General features: G+C 34.9%; 1 protein-coding gene across 1 annotated transcript in view; it reads right to left on the reverse strand.

The window, feature by feature from the left end:
* LOC145255621 (sodium-dependent serotonin transporter-like) overlaps positions 1 to 25,584 on the reverse strand; it is a 192,713-nt gene that overhangs the window by 18,057 nt on the left and 149,072 nt on the right. The window contains exons 3-9 of the mRNA XM_080114141.1: positions 21,664 to 21,886; positions 19,594 to 19,732; positions 15,240 to 15,374; positions 8,308 to 8,411; positions 6,254 to 6,378; positions 3,860 to 3,972; positions 805 to 933 (exon numbers count right to left, since the gene is read on the reverse strand). Coding sequence (XP_079970267.1) covers positions 805 to 933; positions 3,860 to 3,972; positions 6,254 to 6,378; positions 8,308 to 8,411; positions 15,240 to 15,374; positions 19,594 to 19,732; positions 21,664 to 21,886 — 968 coding nt within the window. The remainder of the gene's footprint in view (positions 1 to 804; positions 934 to 3,859; positions 3,973 to 6,253; positions 6,379 to 8,307; positions 8,412 to 15,239; positions 15,375 to 19,593; positions 19,733 to 21,663; positions 21,887 to 25,584) is intronic.

A 25,584-nucleotide genomic window follows, 5' to 3' on the forward strand; every position in this document is an offset into this window, starting at 1 on the left:
CCTCTATAAGGCAACCATTCGCCCATGTATGGAGTATTGCTGTCATATTTGGGCTGGTGCATCGGCTACTAGTCTCTCGCTCCTTGACAAGGTTCAAAAGAGAGTCGCAAACCTGATAGGCCCTGAACTGGCATCTAAGCTTCAGCCTCTGTCCCATCGACGAAACGTTGCATCCCTCTGCCTGTTCTACAAGTATTTTAATGGTGAATGCTCTAACGAACTGCAAGCACTTGTGCCTCCACGACGTGAACACCCTAGACAGACCCGACAGGCTGCAAAATCCCACCCCCACACTTTAGAGATCCCTAGATGCAAAAGATCTTTCTACTCCAGTAGTTTCTTTCCCAGAACCGCTAAACTTTGGAATTCCATTCTAGGTCCTTGCAACGTGAACAGACATCTTGCTGCCCAAATACCTACATAGTGCCCCAGTAGTTGTTGCCCCTGATAGTAGCCCCCTACACCAAAGTGGCAATGTGCCTTGTTTGGGGTGAAAATGTAATAAAAAAGGCATAGTCTGAAGATAACGATTTCAATCCTACCGAAGCAGGCCGGAGGATCAGTTGGTCAAAACGCGATGAGACAACAATAATGGAAGACAGTAATTACTGGTAATACAGTAATAAGACTTAGAATTCTTATCTGGTCGCGGTTAGTTATTACATAAAGAATACCAGAGGACCACAACTCTGAAGATGACGCCGAAAATCCGCAAGAAAATAAAAAAAATGAAATACAAATTAAGAAGTTTCATCTTAATGATTAAAAAAAAGGAGTAAAATTCACAAAATGGAGTTTACTTACATAAGTGGTGGTAGCCAAGCCGCCAAACAGACAGTATAACATTAATCCTGCCACAAATATTTCACGGTGTTTTCTGGCTTTGGGGAACTCGTCCAGAATTCCGGTGCAAATGGCTTCGAGGCCACCAAACTGGAAGACAAAAACGAAACGACACATAAATATTCATACACATTTTCATATGATTGCTGTTAAGATCTTCTGACCGACGTAGGTAAGATTTGGCACATTGCCTGTTTTAGTTTTTAATGGTGAGGCAACAAGAGTTAGTGTAAAGCGGTGTGTGTGTGTGTGTGTGTGTGTGTGTGTGTGTGTGTGTGTGTGTGTGTGTGTGTGTGCGTGCGTTTTTTTAATTAGTTTTGTGTTAGATCGATGGAGGTAACATAAATTCACTTGGGTTGGCAACTTGATTAACATTCAAATTTCATACACTAACATTAGCATTCTAATTTCAAACACTAACATTAGCATTCTAATTTTAAACACTAACATTAGCATTCTAATTTCAAACACTCACACTAATATTCTAAGGTCACACATTATTATTAGTATTCTAATTTTAAACATTAACACTAACATTCTGAGTTTAACACTAACACTAGCATTCTAATTTCAAACACTAACATTCGCATTTTTACTCGAAACACTAACATTAGCATTCTAATTTCCAATAATAATATAAGTATTTAAATTTCAAACACTGGCATTCGCATTCTTACTTTAAACACTAAAATTAGCATTCTAATTTCCAGGAATAGTATTAGTATTAAAATTTCAAACACTAACATTATTATTCTAATGTCAAACATTAATATTAGCATTCTAAACATTAACATTAGCATTCTGAGTCCAAACACCAACAGTGGCATTCTAATTTCAAGCACTAACATTCGCATTCTTATTTTAAATATTAACATTAACATCCTATTTTTAAACAATAGCATTGGCATTCTAACTCCAAATACTGATATTATCATGTTGATCTAAAAGAATGCAATTAGCATTCTGATTACAAACACTAACATTAGTATGCTGATTTCAAAGACTACAATTCGCATTCTGATTTTAACATTAAGATGTTAAAATATTTCAAAGACTGGTATAAACATGCTGATTTCAGTCGCTAGTATTAGGGAAACACAAATATTGGCATGCCGATTCTAAGCATTAAAATTAGAATGTATTAGGCTGACAAGAAAGTTCTTGCGGTTTTTAATTTTTAAATTCCAATAAACATATCTCGGCTCAAACAAAAATTTATTGATCGAAATAAGCACCATCAGAATTAACAAACTTTTGCCAATGGAAAACAAGTGTATTTATGTCTGTAACGTAAAAATCTTGCGGTTTGGTGACGATGAAATTGCTGAAAGTGTTTTTTATATTGCTTAGGTTTTTAAAGCATTTCTCCTACAGAAAATTGTCGAGATGCTTGAAAAAGTGGTAGTCGGTAGGTGAGGGGTCTGAAGAGTATGGCGGATGAGGCAGAGTTTCGTAACCCAATTCGTTCAACGTCTATAGAGTCGTATTAGCAACGTGCGGTCGGACATTGTCGTGGAGGAGAATTAGGCTTTTTCTTTTGCCTAATGCTGGGTGTTGTTGTTGAAGTTTCTGATGCATTTTATCCATTTGTTGACGGTACGTCACTTCCGTAATGATTTCGCCTGCGTTAAAAAAAATCTGTGGTGGATAAGACCGGTCGTAGACCACCAAACAGTCAGCATGACCTTCTTTGGCGCAACTCTAGCTTCGAGAAGTGTCATGGAGCCTCGTCGGCGTTTAACTGTTACGTCTAATTCAGAAGCAAGTTATTCAACAGTTGTGCTCTTAATTGATCGTTGTCAACGTTCGATAATCGACCACTACGCTCATCATTTTCAAGACTCTCATCGTCGCCACGAAATTTCTTAAACCACCATTGTGCTGTGCGTCCAGTAGTGGTTTCTGGGTCAAACGCTTTGTTGATATTGCGAGCTGTTTCAGCAGCTTTTCGGCCTAGCTTGAATTGAAATAAGAAAATTGTGTGAATTTGCTTTTTTTTATCTTGTATTCAACGTTTTTAAAAGAAGACAATTGTTTTAAAACGATTGTAATTTAAACGATCACATAAAACGAAAAAAGATAAAGCAAAGAATAGAAAAGAACATCAACTATTTTTTTTTTTTTTGCTGTACAATACCATTTATTTCCTCATTCTCCCGCTATGCGTGACTTCTCATTATGGCTGCGACGTCTCTCGCGTGATCGTCTTCTCAAACGTGGTCTCTTCTTTTTATAGTTTCTTTTGTCTTACTGTGACGTCATTTTGCTCACGGCTCTGTGTTTGCATATAGCCGTCCGTGCTATGTTACATCAATAGAGTTTCTTTCCAAGAACTTCTCGTCTGTAGAACATATAACCATAGATCTGCTTTTCTTGCAAACGATGACATGGTCGTCTTCAAGTCTAATGTCAACAACTATTTGTCATAAACCATCCCTATATGACAAAATCAAACGGTACTACTATAGTGCCTACTTTCATTTTTAATGCTCTCGAACGTCGTCCACGTCTCTAACATGATCGTCTTCTCGAACATGCTCTCGAACGTCGTCGACGCCTGTAATGTAATCATCTTCTCAAACGTGCTCTTGAATGTCATCCACGTCTCTTACGTGATCGTCTGTTCCTACTTAGAGTCTTCTTTTTCCTTGATGCTATTTCGCTCACGGCTCGGTATTTGCATATAGCCGTCTGTGCTATGTTGCATTTATAAGCAGAGTTTTTTTTCAGGAACTTCTTGTCCGTAGAACATATAACCAGGGGACAAGTTTTTGGCAGACTATGACATCTGGAACGATTAAGACTGATTTGAAGGATAGCCATTTTGCATGTATATTTTAATAGCTAATATGAGCGTACTTACTTTACGGACTAATATTAGAATTGTGATTTGAAAAACATCAGTATGTTGCCTTTACAACTTCCCGAAGGATTAAATAAAAGAATATCACCAACTTTTTCAATGAAAACGAAATAATCAAATTACAAGACATCTTTGGAGATTAGTTTTACGTACCGTTGTGTCCAAACCAAGCGTTGTCAACATAAGAAAGAAGATAATGGCCCAAAACACGGACCCCTTTAGTGTAGTGATCGCCTCTGGGTACACGTCGAAGATGAGACCCACATCTGTCAGAAAACAAAAACAAAAACAATGTAGCATTAGGTCGTTCGGAAAATAATGGACGATATGGGTGATTTCAAAAGAAAAAGAAAATATGACTTGGGTGTTGTCATCAGCGAAAATCGAAATTGAAACCGTAAGCAAAAATTGTAGCATTTCAACCTGAGACGTTGCCACGTAGCCATCATCAGTCGGATATGAAATGGTTAAAAATAAACTAACATTAATGTACATGCGCATGTGTAGGATAGTCGACTTACGCTTGATAAGTTCTAATTTATTTCAATGTATGTGTTTTGAATATCTCAGTGAAAATGCTGTAGTTTATATAAACAACAAGAAGAAAAAAACACTTTTACTAAAGTTATAGTTTTAAGTACTAAAAAAATGCTTGTTTTCGCTTTTTTTAATGAAAATTATATTTTCATATATTAAAAAAATGGCAAAAATAAGTATGTTTTTTTAAGTCGACTATCGGCCGACCGATGTAAAACCTCAGAGACTGTTATTTGTCCCTTTCTGTTTTAAATGTTGCATGTTGACCCCCTTTTTTACCCCTTAGTAACTGTTTTGATCGAGTAAAGACCCAAAAAACAATGGCCCTCAAAACATGCAACCATTTGAATCGCTTCGCCCCGACCTGACACCTTTCGTTTCAGAGGAGAGTAAGATGGCAAAAATGAAGACAGATCGATAGACAGATGAAGAGTATATATTATGTACGTTTGTCTAAATTCGTGCATCATCTACTGGTATAAGAGTGTATATACATTTGTATATACGTCTTACAATCATCTATATGAAGTGTGCATATAAATGTGTTCGTCTAATCTAGTTTTTCTATCGTTCGTTGAATTGATGCGTGTATAACACTTCTGACATTGTTGCTATATTAACAAATACAGTTTAACAACGACAAAAAAATGTCACGGACAAAAACGTTACGGACAAAACGTTACGGACAAAATCTCAAGGACAAAGCCCCGTTACGGACAAAAAACATTACGGACAAAGACGTGCACAAACGTAGTATAACATTTCCTTAAAATAAAATTTATTGAATACTTACGCTTAATTGGATTCTTCTTAAGTGTTATTTGCACAAAGTTTAAGTCGATGTAACCCCCCACCTTCTTCAGGTATATCTTGTCGAACTCAGGCATCTGTTCGGAAAGGCACGTTGCGCAGTGGATAGAGTACTTGGTAAAATTGAGTTGTAAAAATTACAGTCCTGGAGATTAAAGGTTCAATCCTCAGCGTGGGCGACCCCCAAAAATACAATTGCGAATTATTTAAGACTTCTATCCAGTCCCCCGTGGGTTAAATAAAGAGAGTCGTTCGAAATTCCGTGCAGATTCCCGAGTTCGACAAAATACAACTGGAGTAAGTCGGAGGTTACATCGACTGAAACGTTGTAAAAATAAAACTCAAGATGAGAACAGTAGTCCGATGAATCCAAATAATACGAATAATCAACCCTCATCTCAAAAGATCAGAAACGTAAAAAATTGCGATTACGTTTTGATGAATGAATTTGTTATGGAGAAAATACTGGTGGATAGATAGAGGATTGCATCTAGAGCCAGATTATTTTCTAGGGCGATACAATGATCCAACCATATCTCTAGCGTCGTAACAGTAGTAGTAGTAGTAGTAGTAGTAGTAGTAGTAGTAGTAGTGAAACTTAGTCGTCATGTGTGAACATTCGGGACCTACACGTTGTATACAGACAGTCGTAAGGAAACAAAGACAAGGAAAGATTTTGACTCACTCTTTTTCGTTTTGAAATAACATACATTTATTTACAGGTACTTCTAACATAACGCCTTGTCTCTTGTTCAACCGTACTCATACTCCAACGTGCTTAACACGCGGTACTCTCTGTCTTTGTCCGGCCATGTTTAGGACACGCCTTTTCTTGTGGAGGGTAGCACGTCTATTTCTCCATGTTTTTCTTTTTATTCCTTCTTCCTCGCTGTGACGTCATCTCGCACACGGCTCGGTCATTTGCATAGGTTGGCTGTCGGACAGCTGCTGCCATACGTGCGGTCGCGCCTTGTTACAGTAGTAGTAGTAGTAGTAGTAGTAGTAGGAAGTAGAAGAAGTTTTCTTTTATTCCTAATAAAGCACTCGACATCTTAGGAGTCCGTCATGCCAAATACTTTTGCAAATTTGTCAAATTGTTTCGAACCCTATAAATAAGCACCAATCGGATGGACATACAAATCACTAAGTTATGATATAAATAAAAAAAAATTTTAAAAACGGGTTGAGAATATGTCTTACCGTCTCTGGACACGTCACCAACTTCTTTTTGTTGCACGTGGGCCATATAACCGAGAACGGAGAAAACGGCGAAACCAGCCAGGAAGCTGGTGCAACAATTGACGGCGCTGGTGATAATGGCATCTCTGTTAAAAAAAAAAAAAATTAATTAAAAACATTTTTGAAATCAAGAGATAAAAATAAAATATGAACGAAAAACAATATACAGTGGCGCCAAAAACAAATGCTACACTTGTCAATTTTTCAAAAACCGCAAATTTAAGCTAAATTGAATGTAAGCAACCTATCATTCCTATGTGATTTTACCTGTTCATATTTGACTTTTAATTGAAGTATCCTAGTGTTCACGTCGATTAGAAAAAACTTCAAATTGGGATGGCAAAAAGAAACTCCGCAGCAACAAATGAGCTTAAAATCAGCTTAAAATATCCACCTTTTAGGCAACACAGAATCTCTAATCGTAATTGTTGTTGTTCCAGGTTGTTCAACGTAACATTTAGTCCGTATGCCTCGACTTCCTCTTTGTGGTCGTTAGGAGCTCATTAATCTCCACCTTTCTAGTTTATCCAATCGAGAATTCGGCCGCAGATTGAAATGTGATAAGAAAACGGTACAGATGAGTGTAAGAAAAGTACCAAATCACCGGCGGTGTTCGTGATGCCCTTAAATCTGGTCGTCCTAGAGTTACCTCTAGTGTTACTTCTTACAGGGAACACAATGCTGTCAAAATCCGCAGCCTCAGAAACAGATTTAAAACGGCTCCCCAAATCCAACAACAGTGTAATTTTGTTTAAAAGTTCTGTTTTTCTACACTTAAGAACAGATTGAAGGTATTTAATTTTTTGTGATATATTTTTATTGAAATCAAGAGACAAAAAAAAAAAAAAAATGCAAAAAAAAAAAATGCAAAAAAAAAAATGAAGCCTTTATTTTGCCCACGTGGGTAGTATGCTCTTGTATGACCAGTTATAAGTCTTGAGTAATTCGCAATTGAATTCTGAGTATCAGCCTCATCGAAGATTGAACATTCAACCCTCCCTGAAGACATATATATTGAGCGAAATATAGTAAAAATGAGAACTGTAGGCTAAAGAATCCAAATAATACAAAACATAAAATCCATGACCCCCCCGTGTGTGTGTGTGTGTGTGTATGTGTGTGTGTGTGTGTGTGTGTGTGTGTGTGTGTGTGTGTGTGTGTGTGTGTGTGTGTGTGAATCGGCACTAATCGGCTTCCTCCAAGGCGGAAATTCCATGGGATTGTGAAATTCACAAAGATCCTCAGTCGCATGTATAACCCGTTAGGGGAGATGATGACGTTAGGCTTTTGCAACTCTTGCAGGAATTCCCAAATTGGTTGGTCACCCATTTTAGTAATGACCAGGCTCAACATTGCTTAACTTCGGTGTGCCAATCTATGGTTTCCCCTGGCCTGACTTTCATGAAAAACACTCGTCTAGCTGAAACCACTATCAATAATTTCCCCCACACTTTATCTGTGCCTATCTTGTGAGCATTGTCTGAAGAAAGCAGTTTCAATCATATCCAAAGCAGGCCAGAGGATTAGTTAGCCAAAATGTGATGAGATGACAACAACTATGGAAGGCAGTAATTGCTAGGGGATACAGTAACAAGACTCAGCATTCCTATCCCATTGCGGTTAATCACCTGAAGAAGGCCAGAGGATGAGTTGGCCGAAATGTGGTGAAACAACAACGACAACTATGAAGAGGAGAATAACAGTCCGCAAATAAATAAATAAATAAATAAATAAATATGTATTCATGAAACTTACAGTCGGGTTGATTCCTTTATTGTTAGTTATATATCCATCTTTCTTCATTGAAATTACTATACGATAAATGTTTTTGTTCGAGATGGTCCTTTTTTTTCCTAGTGTTTTAAAATTTGATCAGCGCTCGGCACATTCCGGCGGTTTACGTAAGCTGCCGAAATCTGTCGACGCAAAAAAAAAAACAACAACAAAAAAAAAACAAAGCAAAAAATGTGTCGTACACAAAAGTACACAAAAGATAAAAATGAAAAGCCACTTACTTGTAACAATTGTTGTTAAATTTGTTGTAGCTGGAAAGCGCCAGTAAAACGCCAAATCCTGGTCCAAGGGAGAAGAATATCTGGGCAGCCGCATCGATCCACACCTTTTTTTGAAGAAGAGTTAAACAAAGGGAGATAATATTAATTCGTATTTAATAAAAAAAAGGAAAGAAGGGAGAAAATACAAAAAAAGGAAGAGGATAGTAAAGCAGAAAGAAGTAGAAGGAAGGAAGGAAGGAAGGAAGGAAGAAAAAAAGGAAGGTAAGAATGGAGGAAGGAAAGATGGGGGTAAAAGAAAGACGAAAGGAAGGAAGAAAAGAAGAGTTAAAAAGGAAGGTAAGTTATATATATATATATATATATATATATATATATATATATATATATATATATATATACTAGCATGGGTGCCCGGCGTTACCCGGGTATTTGAGCAAAAAAAAAAAAGCGGTCAATTTTTTAAACTTTGACCCCTATTATGACCCCTTAATATTTATTGTTTTGGGCTCAAATCAAGTTATTAAGTTAGATCCATGTCCAAGAAATCTATATCTAAAATTTCAACTGTTTAGACCGAAAATTGTCTGAGAAGTTTAGGAAAGTTCTAAAAAGTCAAATCATTGAACTTTGACCCCTTAATCGCCAGATTTCTGGCCGAAAACCGATCACATAAATTTTCCCAAATCGCAGTATCCTGTATATCAAATTTCGAATCTGTAGACTAAAAATTGACAAAGTTATTGCGTAGGGAAATGTACACACACAGACAGACACACAGATACACAGACAGACACACAGATACACAGACACGTTTACTTTTATAGATATACTAGCATGGGTGCCCGGCGTTATGCGGGTGTTTGGAGGTGTATGCTGAGCAAAAAAAAAGGTCAATTTTTTTAAATTTAACCCCTATTATGACCCCTTAAAATTTATTGTTTTGGGCTCAAATTGAGTTATTAAGTTAGATCCATGTCCAAGGAATTTATATCTAAAATTTCAAGTGTTTAGACAAAAAATTATCGGAGGAGTTTGGTAGAGTTCTCAAAGGTCAAATCGTTGAATTAGTACTCCTTAACAGCCAAATTTCTGTCCGAAAACGGATCACATCGATTTTCCCAAATATCAGTAGCCTGTATATCAAATTTTGAGTCTGTAGACTTAAAATTAACAGAGTTACTGCGAAGGAAAATGTACACAGACAGAGAGAGAGACAGACAGACACGTTCACTTTTATATATATATATATATATATATATATATATATATATATATATATATGTGTGTGTGTGTGTGTGTGTGTGTGTGTGTGTGTGTGTGTGTGTGTGTGAGTGCGCGCTCGTGCGTGTGTGTGCATTACATATGAATGAATCAGCTGTGGAACTGCCACAGGTCCCCCTGGTTTTAATTAATTCCCTATTATTTTTATTTTAGGTTTTCGTATGGGATTATCATCTTTGGTTAACTATTACGGTTAATTATATTAATAAAATATCCCACAGAATTCATACTTGCGTAATAATTGCGTAAAAAGGTTATAGTAAACAGAAAGGACTTTCTATATATATTTATGTATGCGGATCTATATTTGTTATAAAAGATTAGCCTACCAAACTCCTCTGTCAGTTTTTGGTCTACAGACATGAAACTTCATATATAGGGTATTCGTACCCATGCGAAAGTTTATATTTGGGTTTTAGCAAGGAAAAATCGGTGCAAAAGTGTGAACATTTAAAAAAATGGAATTTGCAATGTGAAGGTCGAACGGCGGCATTACGAATATGCATGCGTAACGTAGTAGGTATTGGTTCATATTTTAAATTTTAGCCTTGCCGCAAACACGTCTTCATAGCTCAGGCATTAATGTCACAGGAAAAAGTAAATCGTAAGCTAAACGTTTTGGTTTCGATTCTCAGTAGTTGCGCACGATTTTATTTTAAAACTTTTTAAATCATTACTGGATATTAATTAATCTCTATATAAATAAAATGAACTCATTTTTTCCCGTCTGATTTTGACCTTAATAGGATTAAAAATCAAGATATTTCATGCAAATATAATATGCACAAACGGCAGAACAATATCTGAGGTGTGTTATAGGCTTATTATTTCTCAAATTCCTCGATAATCTTAGATTTCTATACTTTTTCTGCTGAGAAGTCACGGCCAAAATCGGTTAAGATCAATGGAAGTGGTAAAATATTTTCTCTCTTATAAATTCCTCCTCCCCCTGCCACCACTTAACACCGTTTGGGGATCGTTCACAAGGAACAGTTTAGAAGAGAACACCGGTTTGGCTTCGTAGTTCTTTCATGTGAAGTTATTTAAAATCACTAAACTAAGCTGCAGTGCTCTGTGGCGTAGTGGTTAGCGTGCTGTACAATTCACATTATATTTTCACGTTTGCGCCGACCTACTGTAGTCGTTTTTTTTTGTTTTTTTTTCCTAAACAACTGGAATGGACTTTTCTTGGTGGCCGAACTGTTAACGTTGCAGATGTTTTTTTTTTGTTTTTTTTCACACTTTATTTTCCTACTTTTACTCATGACTCCGGGTTTGATCCTCCCTACTTACCTACCATAACATTTTTTAAAACTCCCCCCCCCGTCCCGGAAACAAACACTCGGGCAACGCCGGGTACCCCCGCTAGTATAATAATAAATACGAAATCTGCATTAATCAAAATATCATATTTAAGCGTATTTTACGATCGGGCAATGAGAGCTGAAGAGTAATAATTGCTGACTGTCATCAAAAACATCTATAAATGCTTCTATGCAGTAGTATTAAGTATAGTAATAGAAATGTATTTAATAATTAGGGCTAGGACAACAGCATATTCTTTTCATTTTTTTTATTCTCGAGTGTGTATCGTTGATATCATATGCTTTTATATAGAGTGACGTGGTTCTCAGTTATTAACTGTGTCGGATATATACTCGAGAGTCAAAACAATGAAAAGAATATTCTCCTGACATAGCCCTAATAATAATTTATTCACAGAATATATATATATATATATATATATATATATATATATATATATATATATATATATATATATACTAGCAGAAGTACCCGTCGTTGACTGAGTTCAAAAACAGCCTACAGAAAATGGACTGTGATTGATGAAAGTATGATAGGTTATGAAAAGGAGGGGGTTGTAAAGAGATAGGTTTTGATACTAAAAAATTTTACCCTAAGCAAAATATGATGAAAGTAAAGATAATTTTCCCGAACATATATTTTTTATATCAACTTTGTTTCCATTCGTAGCCGAGAGTGGCCAACAAAATGATGTTTCCTTACAAAGAGAAAATATTATATATATATATATATATATATATATATATATATATATATATATATATATATATATATATATATAATACAGGGTGACCCAAAATAAACGGGCCCAACTCTAATTAGGCCCCGTTTCTTAGTGCTTTGTCCGAATGAAATGGAACTTTGGTCATAACTAGTTTATTATATTCAAAACATCACATCAAAACACTAGGGTCTTTTTTCTCCGTTTTACAGCACATGTTCTAGATGGCCTCCATTTAGCTCCGTGCATTTCGTTTTTTTTGTCATCCTGTAATATAAATATACAAGAAATAAATGTTACCATAGTCAATAAAAGTTACTTTTATGACAGAAAAGTTCATTAGTATTTTTAAGTAGTTTGTAAAAAAAAAAAAATTTGTTTAATTCACGAACCGGTTAAAAAAAAAAAATCTAAATGGCAGCGACTTTGAAATGGAGAGTCCCGTTTTCAATTTGAAGGAGGGGCATCTGAGCATTCTGTGTTCACAATTTAAGAGAGTTCCGTCAACGTAAGGAATATTTATAAACATATTTTAATGTTTTCCGTTATTTTTTTCTTGAGGAATATTCGATTATAGCATGTGTAGTTTATATAAAAATTCATTTAAGTAGTTATCGCCTCAAATTTCGTTTTAATTTCGGTTCGCTGAAATTATTTCAACTAAAGAGCATTAAAAACTATTTCAAAACAAAAAAAAAACATGGTCTGAACTTTTATTGACCATGGTAACATTCTAACATTTATTTCTTGTATATTTATTTTTTCTGGTAGTCGTTTGTTGGCTTTTCTGCTAAACACTCTTACTAAATAATATCGACGAAATATCGAAAAACAAAGAAATAAAAACAGTTTGGAAAAATAATGAAGCTTTACTTGCTTTAGTAAAATAATCCGAAACAGCAAAATGGGATATTAAAAAAGGTAAATACGTAATTACTTTAGTTTTTTAAAGCAAAGAATCGATATAAATATGAATAAGAAGAAAATGACACCCTTTTCAAGCAGAACAGCTTCGTTTCAGTTTTACAGTATTGAACGGTGTAGTATTGCGCCGTCGGATTCAGGGCTGTACTATAGTAATGTAAAGAACACACAGTAAGGGTTGTAATCAACTGAATTCCTTCTAGTACACTGACAAAAAAAAAGCTTAAACAGATCTATAAATAAAAATAAAAAGATTATGTAAATGTTTTTAAAAAGACACGTAATCAAGTGAGTAGGATTTTTTCTTTCTTTTGACACGATAACAAGTAACGTTCTTATTTTTGATTATTTATCTATTTATCTATTTTCGAAAGAGTGACACGTGCAAGTGGAGAAGGAAAAAACAGGAGTTATGCAAAATTTGTGTCGAGAATTGTCTTAAGTCTTTTGGCTTTCACTGTGTCGAATAAATTCACCTCATAAATTCACGTTCTTATTAAGAACGTGAATTTATGAGGTGAATTTATTCGACACAATATGATTCAACTAAAAAAATAAATAAAAGCTAACGTGAATTAAGATTAAAATTAAGGTGTTATTGTGAACCCTCGCCCCTTTTAAAAAATCTTGTTAAACTTTGTGACATATTTACATTCTATGGAGGTCAGGCGCGAACGAACACCCCATAATTTTATTATACCATATTTATTCAGACTGAAACATTATTATCAAAGTATACTTACGCAAATAGATATGAAAAGACTTTTTTAAAGTTTGTGCCATATTTCCATGGAGTACAGGCGCGAACGCAGACCCCACAATTTTATTATACCATCCCTATTTAAGTTAAAACATACTTATCAAAGTATTCTTATGTACATCTATATCAAACACCCTTGTAAATGTTTTTTTTTTTTCATTTTATATTTCCATACTTTGGGGGCCAGGCGTGAACGCAGACCCAACAATTTTTATGAACCACTGTTCTACCAGATCAAACATACCCATTCCTGATCCTCGATACACCTTCTATAATTATATGTAATCAGTTTTTTAAAATAGTCAACCATATAGGAGCCTATTCCTGACCACACACACACACACACACACACACACACACACACACACACACACACACACACACACAGACGTTCAGATTTATATTATAGATATATATAAAGAGCTCCTTTAGTCTTTGAAAGACTAATGATACCCACGAAGTGGTGCCGGCGCGTGAATATTTTTTTAAGGTGGTGCGCAATATCCAACCACACCTCTCCTTTGTCGACATTGTTAAATACCAGTGGCAAGTGAAGTGAAGTACAGAACGACTGGAAACAAATGCCGAGATAAGCAGAGAGCTCATACAACGCCTAGAATTCCCAAATGGTCACCCATTTGGTACTAATCAGGCTTGACATTGCTTAACTTTGGTGATCTGACGAGAACTGGTGTGTCAACGTGATTATGCCGTGTATATATATATATATATATATATATATATATATATATATATATATATATGTGTGTGTGTGTGTGTGTGTTATATTTATGTGTGTGTGTTTGTTATATATATACACACACACACACACATATATATATATACATATATATATATTCTCTATCTATATAAGAGCCAGATACGTCCAAGAATGGAGTACTGTTGCCACATATGGGCAGGAGCTGCTAGAAAAGACTTGTCCTGCCTTGATAGAGTTCAAAATAGACTTCGGGGCCTGGTGGGAGATGTCCTTTTCTCTTCGCTGCAACCTCTGTCTCACAGAAGAGATGTTGCGAGTTTGTCTCTGATGTATCGTTATTTTCATGGAAAGTGTTCAACTGAGCTTCAATCTATTGTCCCCCCTCGCCAAACTTTCACAAGAAACACAAGACTAGCTGAAAACATTATCAATAATTTCCCCCACTCTTTATCTGTACCTAAACCTAAACATAGATTCCATGATCAAAGCTTCTTTCTTAGAATTGCACGCCTGTGGAATTGTCTTCCATTTTCCTGCTTTCCAGCTTTCTATAATATGGTTGTCTTCAAGTCCAACGTGAACAAGTTTCTGATGAGCCGTTCCACTTAAGTTAACAAATTTACCGAACTTCCATTACTATCGATTACTATATTGTCCTTTTGACTACTCTACACTCTTTAACCCTTATCCTTGAGTGGCTTATCGGCCTTGATAAGTGGTGACGTCTATGTAAATATATATATATATATATATATATATATATATATATATATATATATAGAGAGAGAGAGAGAGAGAGAGAAAGAGAGAAAGAGAGAGAGAGAGAGAAAGTGTGTGCGCGTGTGTGTGTTTTAGACGCGTAAATTGTTTCAAAAATTGTCACTTAAAAAACTCTAAAATATACTGACCAATCCGTTTCTTTTTTTTATTACTACATCAGCTTCATTTTTTATGCGTTGGTGAACAACTTCCTATACCTATGTCTTTCCACTTTCATTTTATGTACCTTTGTTCTTATTTCCTTTTTTTGTCATATTTTCTTTTTGTTACTTCCTGGTACGTGGTGGTAACGTCGATAGTATCGCAGATTCCCACCTGATTTTAGCCGAATTCTAACTCCTAAATATATTTAGTTTCGACCGGAAATCCTAACGTTTGCTTTTTATGTTTATTGAGTTCATGAAAATAATGCCACTTACCTCTGCATAGAGGAGTTTATCCCACTTGGGTTTCAAGTAAAATATGATTCCATCCAACGATCCTGGGAGGGTGCAACCACGGATCAAAAGGACAAACAGGACGACATAAGGTAATGTCGCTGTCACCCAAACGACCTGAAAACAAACAAATAAAACAATAAAATTAAAAATTCTCTCACATTTTGCTGATGCATCATGAGTATTTTATCGAACTCAGAAATCTCTCTGTTGAACTCGGCAATCTCTCTGTTCAACTTGGAATTTCTCTCTTGAATTCGGCAACCTCTCTCTTAAAGTCGGCCCTCTTCCTGTTGAACTGAGAAATCCCTCTGTTGAACTCATGAATTATTTTGTTGAACTCGGTAATCTGCAGGGTATTTCCAACAGAACCTTTTATTCAACCCACGTGAGTTCCATGCTCTTATTCCGTCAGCCATGACTGGGTAGAAATCATACGAGGTGCCTTCAATAAGTTTCCAGACTTGTTTTTTTACAGACATCTAAAATTGTCGTAGAGTCTGGAAAATTCAGTATGTTATTGCTGTCCATCTTGTTATGATTGCAAGTTCAAACGAACAGCTACAGCACAAATTGAAATACACCCTACTAAAGTCTGATGTTCACAGCTGGTGAATTTCAAAAATGCAATCTAGACGAGGGCCCACTTTAGAAAAACGATATACAATAAAATTCTGTTTTAAACTGTAAAAAAAAAATAATGCTATATAAACGTATAGAATGCTTCAGATTGCTTTTGGACCATCTTGCATGAACCGAGCATCAGTTTGTGAGTGGGGTAAGAGATTTAAGGAACGTATCGTGTCTCTGGGGAATGATGAGAGGCGTGGCAGGAGTAATGAAGTCAGAATACTAGAGTTGATTGGCCAAATAAAGAATTTCATGGCTACGTCGTGTGTTTATTCCCTAAGCTCAAAGAAAACCTTAGAGGCTGTCGTTATAATACAATTGAGAAGATGAAAGAAGCTGTGATGAGAGTCATTGATACGCTCACACAAGTGACCTTCCATGGGGCCTTCCAAAAGTTGTTGGAACGGTACAACAAGTGTATTGCAGCCGGGGGAGATTACTTCGAAGGAGACTAGAGTTTTATGTATGTACTATCAATAAAACTGTCTATAGGAAAAAAAGTTTGAAAATTTATTGAAGGCACCGCATAATTAATTCACAATTGTGTTTTGAGTGCCCAGCATTCGGGATGGAACCAGGGACCTCTCGAAGAGTGTAATTTTTCAACTGAATTTTACCAAATACGATTCTAGTTTGAATTTTAGGAGTCTTAAACGTTTTTTGTTTCTCTAGAGTTTTGTAAAATATTATCTTCAATTGAAAACATTATTTTGTTCTCAGTATCCGTTTCAGTTAAAAAAATTTCAGACAGAAACTACATAGTGGAACAGTTATGAAATAGGTAGAAAAGAATAAATTATCTATCTATCGATCTAGCTATATGTCCATCTCAATCTATCTATCTATGTAACTGGAAAGGTAGACAAGAGATGGATATGATGTTTTCATAAAACCTGTCAAAATATGACAAAGCTAGATCATAGACAAGTATACCGAAAGATCTTATCAGTCACGTGGATCAGGTTAGCTGGAGATGGTAAAATTATATCATAGACAAGTTTACCGGAAGGTCTGGTCAGCTGATCGGATCTACGTGTGAGTCACGTGATCAGGTTAGCTGGAGATGATCAAGGAATTGGAACTTGGAATTGAAGCAGAGCGGTTGGGCTTTACGGTTGTCTCTCCTCCCCTATTGGGAGGGAGTAACGTGTCTCTCAATGTACACTGTTAAGACCACAAGTAAAGAAACTCACTTTCCATTTTCATCTGCGTGACATCCTGGAAAATGAAATAAAAACTAATATGAAAATCAATCATCGTCTTGGAGTCAATGTCTTTCGTCGAAAAGGTTCCATCCCCTCCAAGAACAATATGAAGTCAGGATGGACCAGGTTCAGTGAGCAGAGAAGATAAAGGTATGTCGAAGATTGTCTTCCGTTTTCCTGCTTTCCAGCTGACTAAAATATGGTTGCGTTCAAGTCTAACGTAAACAAGTTTTTGATGAGCCGTTCCATAAAAGTTAACAATTTTTCCGAATTTCCATTACGAACAATTACAATATTGTCCAATTTCTACTGTACACTCTTTAACTTTTATTCTCGAGTGACCTCTTGGCCTTGATAAGTGGTGATGCCTATGTAAAAAAAAAAAGAAAAAGATACACATATGACACACACATGCACGCATATGAACATCAGACGATCACGAAACATAAAACGGGTTCAGAAAGTGAAGAACCACTAATAGACATTCAGTAACACATTTAGGACACGATGCAAACACTCGCTTACATGGGTGCCGTTTATATTAGATAACATAACAGAACGATAAAATTGTCGCCCTAAAGAAAACAACGCGGCATTCTGGTTTTCTTCTGTTTGGAAGTGGACAGAACGTTCGATGCATCGACTGTTGAATGAAAGTCCAGGAACAAATAAAAAAAAAAGTAGGGATCATAAACTTTTATTTAAACAATCAATTCAGGTTACCTAATTATGTTATAGGGCTGACACCTACTCAATATAACCACCTTCAGTCTCAATCACCGCCTCAATAGGAAAGAATCATTTTTTAAGAAAATAAGAAAATGGCGTTGCAAATCCATATGGTGGCAAAATTATCTATATATATAAAAGCAAAAATGTATGTATATATGTATGCATGTGTGCATGTATGTATCACAAAAACCTTCCACACGGGTCACAGATTTTCGCCAGATCGCTATCATTTTTAACTTCCAACCTTCGCCCGACAAATATTCGAAAAATTGGCCAAAAACGTTAATTTTTTCACCCTGAAATCAGCACTTTTCTACATGGAGGGGGGAGTCAGCAAAAACCGTCCTCTCATGACGAGATCGGTTTTACACATGCGTCACACGACGTCGTAACCTGATTTAGTTTAAATATTTGAAGAACTGTCACAATTTCATGTACGTCGTGTTAGCTCAGTTGGTTAGAGCGTTGGGTCATTATGTAAACATTTTGGGTTCGAATCGTGGTGCGAGATGTCTTCTTTTTTTTGATTTTTTAAATTTTAATATTGAAGCAGGGTTATTTAAGCCATTTTTCACGTGTTTTCAGATTTTTTAACGTTTTTTTTTTACTTAGGTTTCCATTAACATCCCCCACCACCGCCCGACCACACACACCCAAAAATACCCGGGCAACGCTGGGTACCCACCGATTTTTTAAATTTTAATATTGAAACAGAGTTATTTAAGCCATTTTTTACGTGTTTTTTTTTTCTTATTGGTTTTTATTTTTCAGTTTTAACGTTCGTTTTTCTGTTTTCTTTATTGTTTTTGTTTTTCCGATTTTTACATTTAACATCGTTCGTTTGCCTTACGTTAGTTTTTTGTGTGTTTTTTTTTCGATTTTTTAAAAAAGTTTTTACATTGTTTTATATAATATTTAATTTTTATTTAATATTTAAAAATATTTACTTCGCTTATTCTTATGTTTTGATTACCCCCCCCCACCGCCCGAGCACACACAACTCTAAACACCCGGACAATGCCGGGTACCCACCGCTAGTCTATTACTAAGTGACAGTCTCATTGATGCTCTCTTCCTCGGTCTCTCCATCCTCCTTGGCCCTTCAGAGCTATTTTATTTGATAAAGCCTAAATTGATGCCCTGTTTGTTTATTTATTATTTTCTTTTATATCAAATGATATGTTTTGCAGCTTTAGTTTCCTTGAGTGCATGCGAGGTCCTACTGTCATTTCGTTTTACTTTTGCAGAGGGAGAGGTGGAGTTGCGAATGGCAGAGATAATTCTGGAGAGGACAATCGGCTATCTGTGCTTGCGAAAATGACGTCAATAGAAGCCGAACCCAGGAAAACCGGGAAAAGTCGGCCAAGACATAAATTCAAGATCGAGATGCGCTGGCAATGAGGCCAAAAATGTTCAAAATGAAGACCGCAGAATTCCCAGGGATTTGGTGATAAAACGTGTCAAATGCACTTGTGATGTTAAGCTGTATAAAGGTGTTAACTTTGGTCCAAATTGGACTGTTTATTCTTTAATAGGATTTTTTCGATTATCGATTTTTAGTCCTAATCAAAGGCATACTAATACAAAATATATCTAAGGATACTTCCAAAGACATCAAGTACATTTAAGCGAAATTTTAAAATAAAATCATGCCGAGCGTTTCAGAGTCCATAAGGAACGAACTAACATAAAACACATAGACACATACACAACGCGACTTTAACATATAAGTAGAGATTATTGGATAAAAGAATAGGTAGGTGACTTACTTTTCCGGAACTTTTAATGCCTTTCCACAAACTGAAGTAGACGATGGCAAACACAGCGCAAAGGCACAAAAACACTTTCCATTTGACGCCGCCGACGTTTTGGATGCCGTTCGCATATTGCAATTCCAAAACGCTGAATCTGGAAGAATAAAAGGTGGAGTTACTTTGAAGTCTTCAATGAATGACCGATGCTTAAGATGCCGTCTGACATTTATAAGGTGGTTTCTAACCCAGAAACAATGTGTCAGGATTGATAAAACCACTATAGAGCAAAAACAAATAAACAAAAACAATCAAACGAACAGCAAAAAAAAAAACGCTGTGTAGTTTTTAAATAATACACTTTGTATTAGATCTTGCAGAACACAATTGATTAGTATACTGTTTTTAATTAACATATATATACACACACACGCGCTCGCGCACACACAAACAGACAGACACACACAGGCACACACATACACACACATATATATATACCAGATTTTTGATCTGAAACTCAAACAGTTCACGTCATAAATTTTTAAATTCATTGAATAACTAAAATTTGATTTATTTGCTCTATCTTGTATATCGAGCAATTCTTATTTAGATGGGATAGTACTTATAGAATGTTACTACCAGTAATATTTTGGAAATCTTATAATCACAGGTTTCATATATATATATATATATATATATATATATATATATATATATATATATATTGGTTAAAAACAGTATAGTAATCAATTGTGTTCTATATATATATATATATATATATATATATATATATAATAAAATCAGTGTCAAATATATCGATAGATTTTTATGATAAAAATGATATCCACATATTTAGAACATTCAACTAAAATGCTACGTATTGATTGTGTTCTATATATATGAAATCTTTTTATGTCAGGCATTTCGAAGCCTAGCGCTTCTCATCAACAGAAAAGGGCATGTGCTAAGTAACAAGATTATGATTAATTATGATTAATCATGATTAATACTATATTTATTATATTGTTGTACTCTATATTGCTTTGTATTTCTGTCTCTGTCTTGAAACGACTGAACCGGACTACATTGATTCTTTGCCGCCATCTTTGTTCTTAAGTATTACTCAACACTCGAGATCGTGACTCCATTGATTCTTCGCCGATTTCATTTACTTCCGCCATCTTTGTTGAACATAATGGCTAAACACTTAACACATATACAAACGTCATATAGATGGTTGTGACACGTATATACAAACGTATATACACTCTGTATGCACACAATCATTAGAAGAACGTTTTATAGCACACAACGAACATTACATAGATGACTATATAACATATTGTTTTAGTACCCCCGTTTATACATCTGTTTTATATACACTTGCGGTACACAACCCCAAGTTATAAGGACCCTAACCCTAACTCTAACCCTAACCCTAATCCCCGTAACATAACATTTCATCTCCCGTCTACAAATTTAATTTTTTATTTATCCAATTTTTTTTTTTTTACTTGATTCACAATTTGACCCTTTTTTGAACCCTTAAAAATTATTTTAATCGTTAAAGATGCATAAAAGAACGATCCATAAAAAAAAATCAATCATTTGAGGCCCCTAGCGCTGCTTTGCAACTTTTAGGTTCGGAAGAGATAGAATTTGAAAATATGGAGACAGACAGACAGACAGACAGACAGACAGACAGAATATCTTTCATAAATTAGATTTTTTATTTAAATTTACCTTTTTTTAATTGACTCACAACTATTAAAAACAAAATAAAAGAAAAAAGCAGACTCCGACATTTTCTTTAAAAATTAGTTACATTCTGAGTGTGTGCGACCCTGCAAGTTTACAAATGGCTGCGATCAACAGAGTGGACTTCATGCCGACCAGACAATCGTGAACTTTTTACAGAAGTCTGATTCAGATAAACAAACAACTCCTTTAGTTCTTCCATGTTACATTGATGCATTTATCACGTTTATGGCGTGATAATTACTCATCTGAAATCAACTGTTTGGTTAAAAGAATTGTCGACTTCACGAAACCCATTCAACATCGTATAGCTCTGCAGGAATTACTTACTCAAAGAATTCTTCGGATGACGAAGTAGAACCGTTAAAGACTAGCGAACTGTTGCGTCGTTGTTCAAACGTCATGCAGTTCACGGTGTTCCACGTGTTGTTGCAGCTGAGCCAGGGAACCTCGGACGCAAACGAGGAGAACAGGTAGTACACTGACCAAGCGATGATGGTGTTGTAATAAAATGCCACGTAAGTTGCAATCAAGCAAATGGCCAGACCAATACCTGCAAAATACAATAAAAAGCAAAGAATAATTCAGTTAAAAGCACAAGGCTAGTCATACACAGTAAATAAGATAAAAAATAATATGCCCCGTATTATTAACCGTGTTACATAGAATATATATTCTATAATTAATAATATTCTGTTTAATCTCTCTCTCTCTCTCTCTCTCTCTCTCTCTCTCTCTCTCTATATATATATATATATATATATATATATATATATATATATATATATATATATATATATATATATATATATATATACAGGGTGTCCACAAAGGCTGGCTACATTATGTAGCCAGACTTTGTGGAAGCATCCTGTAGATTATGTAGCCAGACTTTGTGGGCACTCTGTATATATATATATATATATATATATATATATATATATATATATATATATATATATATATATATATATATATATAATATTTAATTCTTATAATAAAAAAATTGTCGAATATTGTCAATAACTTTACAGCAGCAGTTTTCCAGCAAAGTCTTCATCAGAGGATGACTCTGGGTTCAGGAATGGTTTCAGGGCCGAAGCATCATTACCACTAGCCCAGAGCATCCCAGCAGTATCTAACGACACCACCAGACTTTGTCGGATTGTTGTCATTCTGTGATATTGTCATATCTTCACTGATTTAGATAGAGACCTGTCTTGTACTCTTTTTTTATATATATTTCTCTTGTCAGACGGAGAAAGACTAACATTATTCAAGAATAACTTTTTGTTGTTAACATCAAATGGAAAAATCATCTGAAGAAGTTTGTGGCGGCAGGATATTTGTATGGACACATAAATCGTAAAATTGCCTTCCCACTAACGAAACAGCTGTAATAAAAAAAATCCAGGAGAAAATAAACAAGTTTTTGAATTGCACCAAAGTTTTGCACTATATATATATATATATATATATATATATATATATATATATATACTTAATTTACTCACATAAAATCAATATACAAAAGTATCGATTTATGCGTAAACTTTAAGTATTTACTTCAAAAGTGCTCAATACGTAGGTAGAGCTAGTTAGTAATTTATAAAATATATATGGCGATTAAGCTACACTGAATATTCCGCTTTTTTATCCACTCTAGGACTCTTCAGGCTTATGCGCGAATTCTGTGTTTGTTTATCGTTTTTATATGCTCCTCTTCTATTGAGATTTTAATTAGCCAATCAGCTTTTTAGTATCCACCGCGCCCTTCCTATCAGCCAATGGGCATGCATTTATCGGACAAAGGATCTGTTTTAAAACTAGGTTGGTGTTTTTTTTTGTTTGTTCGTTAGTTTATATATAAATATATATGTGTACATACATATATGCATATATATATATATATATATATATATATATATATATATAGACACACACATATATGTGTGATCGTTTATGTATATTCATGTTTATTTATTTTATTTTTTGTTTATTTCTTATTATTTTTGTTAGTTTTAAAGCTATTTTGTATCGCTATCCTAGAGTAAATTTTATCTTGTGAACACAGTTATTTGCTATTTCTCTTCTACAGTTTAATTGATGTTGGGGTTCTTTAAAGTACGGGATAGCAAATTTTTCATGAAGGCATAATCTACATGGGTCGTCTAAGTCCCTACACGTGGTAGCTTGTCTTATTATTTTCCATTCGACTAACGGCGAATCTCCGCTTTCTTTGAGTTCCCAGTATTTATTCGCTAGTGTTGTTTTTATACGGTGTTTTTTTATTGTTGAATGTACTTTTGTGGTCATAGTATCAGGTTTTGAAATCTAAGGAAGTCATGCCTACGTAATATTTCTTGTTATTCGGGTTTTCTTTCGCAAATATTGTTGCCTGATAAACTACGCTTTTGGTTAGATATTTATTTTGAACTGGGCAAAGTGTGCGATGTCTACAGTTGCATTTATTTTGTTCGTTATTAGTATTTTTATTAATAGTATGGTTGTTCTTGTTCGGGGTTGGTTTATTATTATTATTATTATTATTATTATTATTTCTGCTAGTGTTAGTTTTATTTTTGTCATGGTGTCTACTTTTTTATTGTTTATTTTGTTGTTGTTTACATTGTTTTTATTTAATATTTTGTTATTATGTGTTTTAATTATCATCTCTAAATTTTCGCAACAACTGTAGGATAACTTTAAGGTATTTTTATTGAATATTTTGTGTAAGGGGTTGGTTGCGGGAAGGTGTTTTTCAATAAGATCTAGAAATTTCTTGCCAAGTTTTGTTTTTAACATTTGATTGTATGGGGTCGTATACCAAATTATAGTTCTTTTTCTTCTATTTTTAATTTTATTATAGTTATTGGTGTTTTGTTGCTTATATTTGATATCGATATTTTCGTATCCACTATTTTTTAGGGCTGTTTCGTAGATATTGGTTGACCTGTTAAATGCATTTTCATGGCTTGAGTTATTACTGAGTCTACTTACGATCGAGTTAGGAATGTGTTTTATAATTGATGGTGGGTGATTGGACTTAGGGTTTACGTATATTGGAGTAGCGTTATCTTTTAAGTAGGGTTCACATGTGTTTTTATCTAAATTTAACGTGACGTCCAGGAAGTTTGTTATTTTTATGTTAGCTGATACGTCTGCTTTTAGGCCTAATTTTTTCATTTCCTTGTATGTGATTTTCTTAAAGTTTTCTCCCTTGACTTTGTTGGAGTTTTTATTATAGCTAGTCCGTCATCTCTATATAGGCCGATATCCGTAGTATCAAATATGCTTGTGAGGGTATATAGAATGAATAATCCCACAAGATCTGATGCCTCTGCAGAATCCCTAGCACCCATCGACAAATCAAACGAATTTTTCATTTTAGCTTTTATCCATTGGTTATTGTTATTTATTAGAACTGATTTTCTACATTTTTTAATGATGTTGATTTCTTCCGAGGATATATGAGTGTATGCCTGAGCAAATTCTAGGGCAATGTTAAAAAGTTCTACGGATATTGAGGGATAAAAGTCTATGATGTCAAACTGTATAAACATACATTTATCTTTGTTTTCTATATTTTTAAACCAGGTGACCGCTTCGGTAGTATTTGCCCACTGGTTTAATTCTAGGTTTTGTTTGATTTGTTTGTTTACTCTAGAAAGTATTGTTTTACTAATTCTACCTATTTCTGGTTTAGTTGGGTTTATCAGGCGGGTGCTAAAGTTGGCAAATTGAAACCTAGAGAGGCATACATTCTGCTTAAAGACCACAAATGGGACTTTAATAATAATCCCAGCACCCGCCTGATAAACCCAACTAAACCAGAAATAGGTAGAATTAGAAAAACAATACTTTCTAGAGTAAACAAACAAATCAACTTTATGTTCTGACTTCCTTACTCCTCCTATGCCTTTCATCCTCTCTCACAGATTCCCTACCATCCTTGAATCTCTTATGCCACCAAAAACTGATGCTCAATTTATGCAAGATGGTCCAAATGCAGTCTGAAGTGTTCTATATGTTTCTTTTTTTTCCAAATTTAAAACAGAATTTTATTGCATATCGTTCTTCTAAAGTGTCCTCACATTCAAATTGCATTATCGAAATTCACCAGCTGTGACAGTTAGTCTTTAGTAGAATGCATTCCAATTCCTGCTGGAGCTGTTCGTTTGAACTTGCAATCATAAAAATCGGTAAGATGCACAGCAATGACATACTGAATTTTCCAAACTCTACGACAAT

Source organism: Euprymna scolopes, chromosome 31, assembly GCF_053919585.1.
Source record: "Euprymna scolopes isolate OS-2025 chromosome 31, ASM5391958v1, whole genome shotgun sequence".
Lineage (NCBI taxonomy): Eukaryota > Metazoa > Mollusca > Cephalopoda > Sepiida > Sepiolidae > Euprymna > Euprymna scolopes.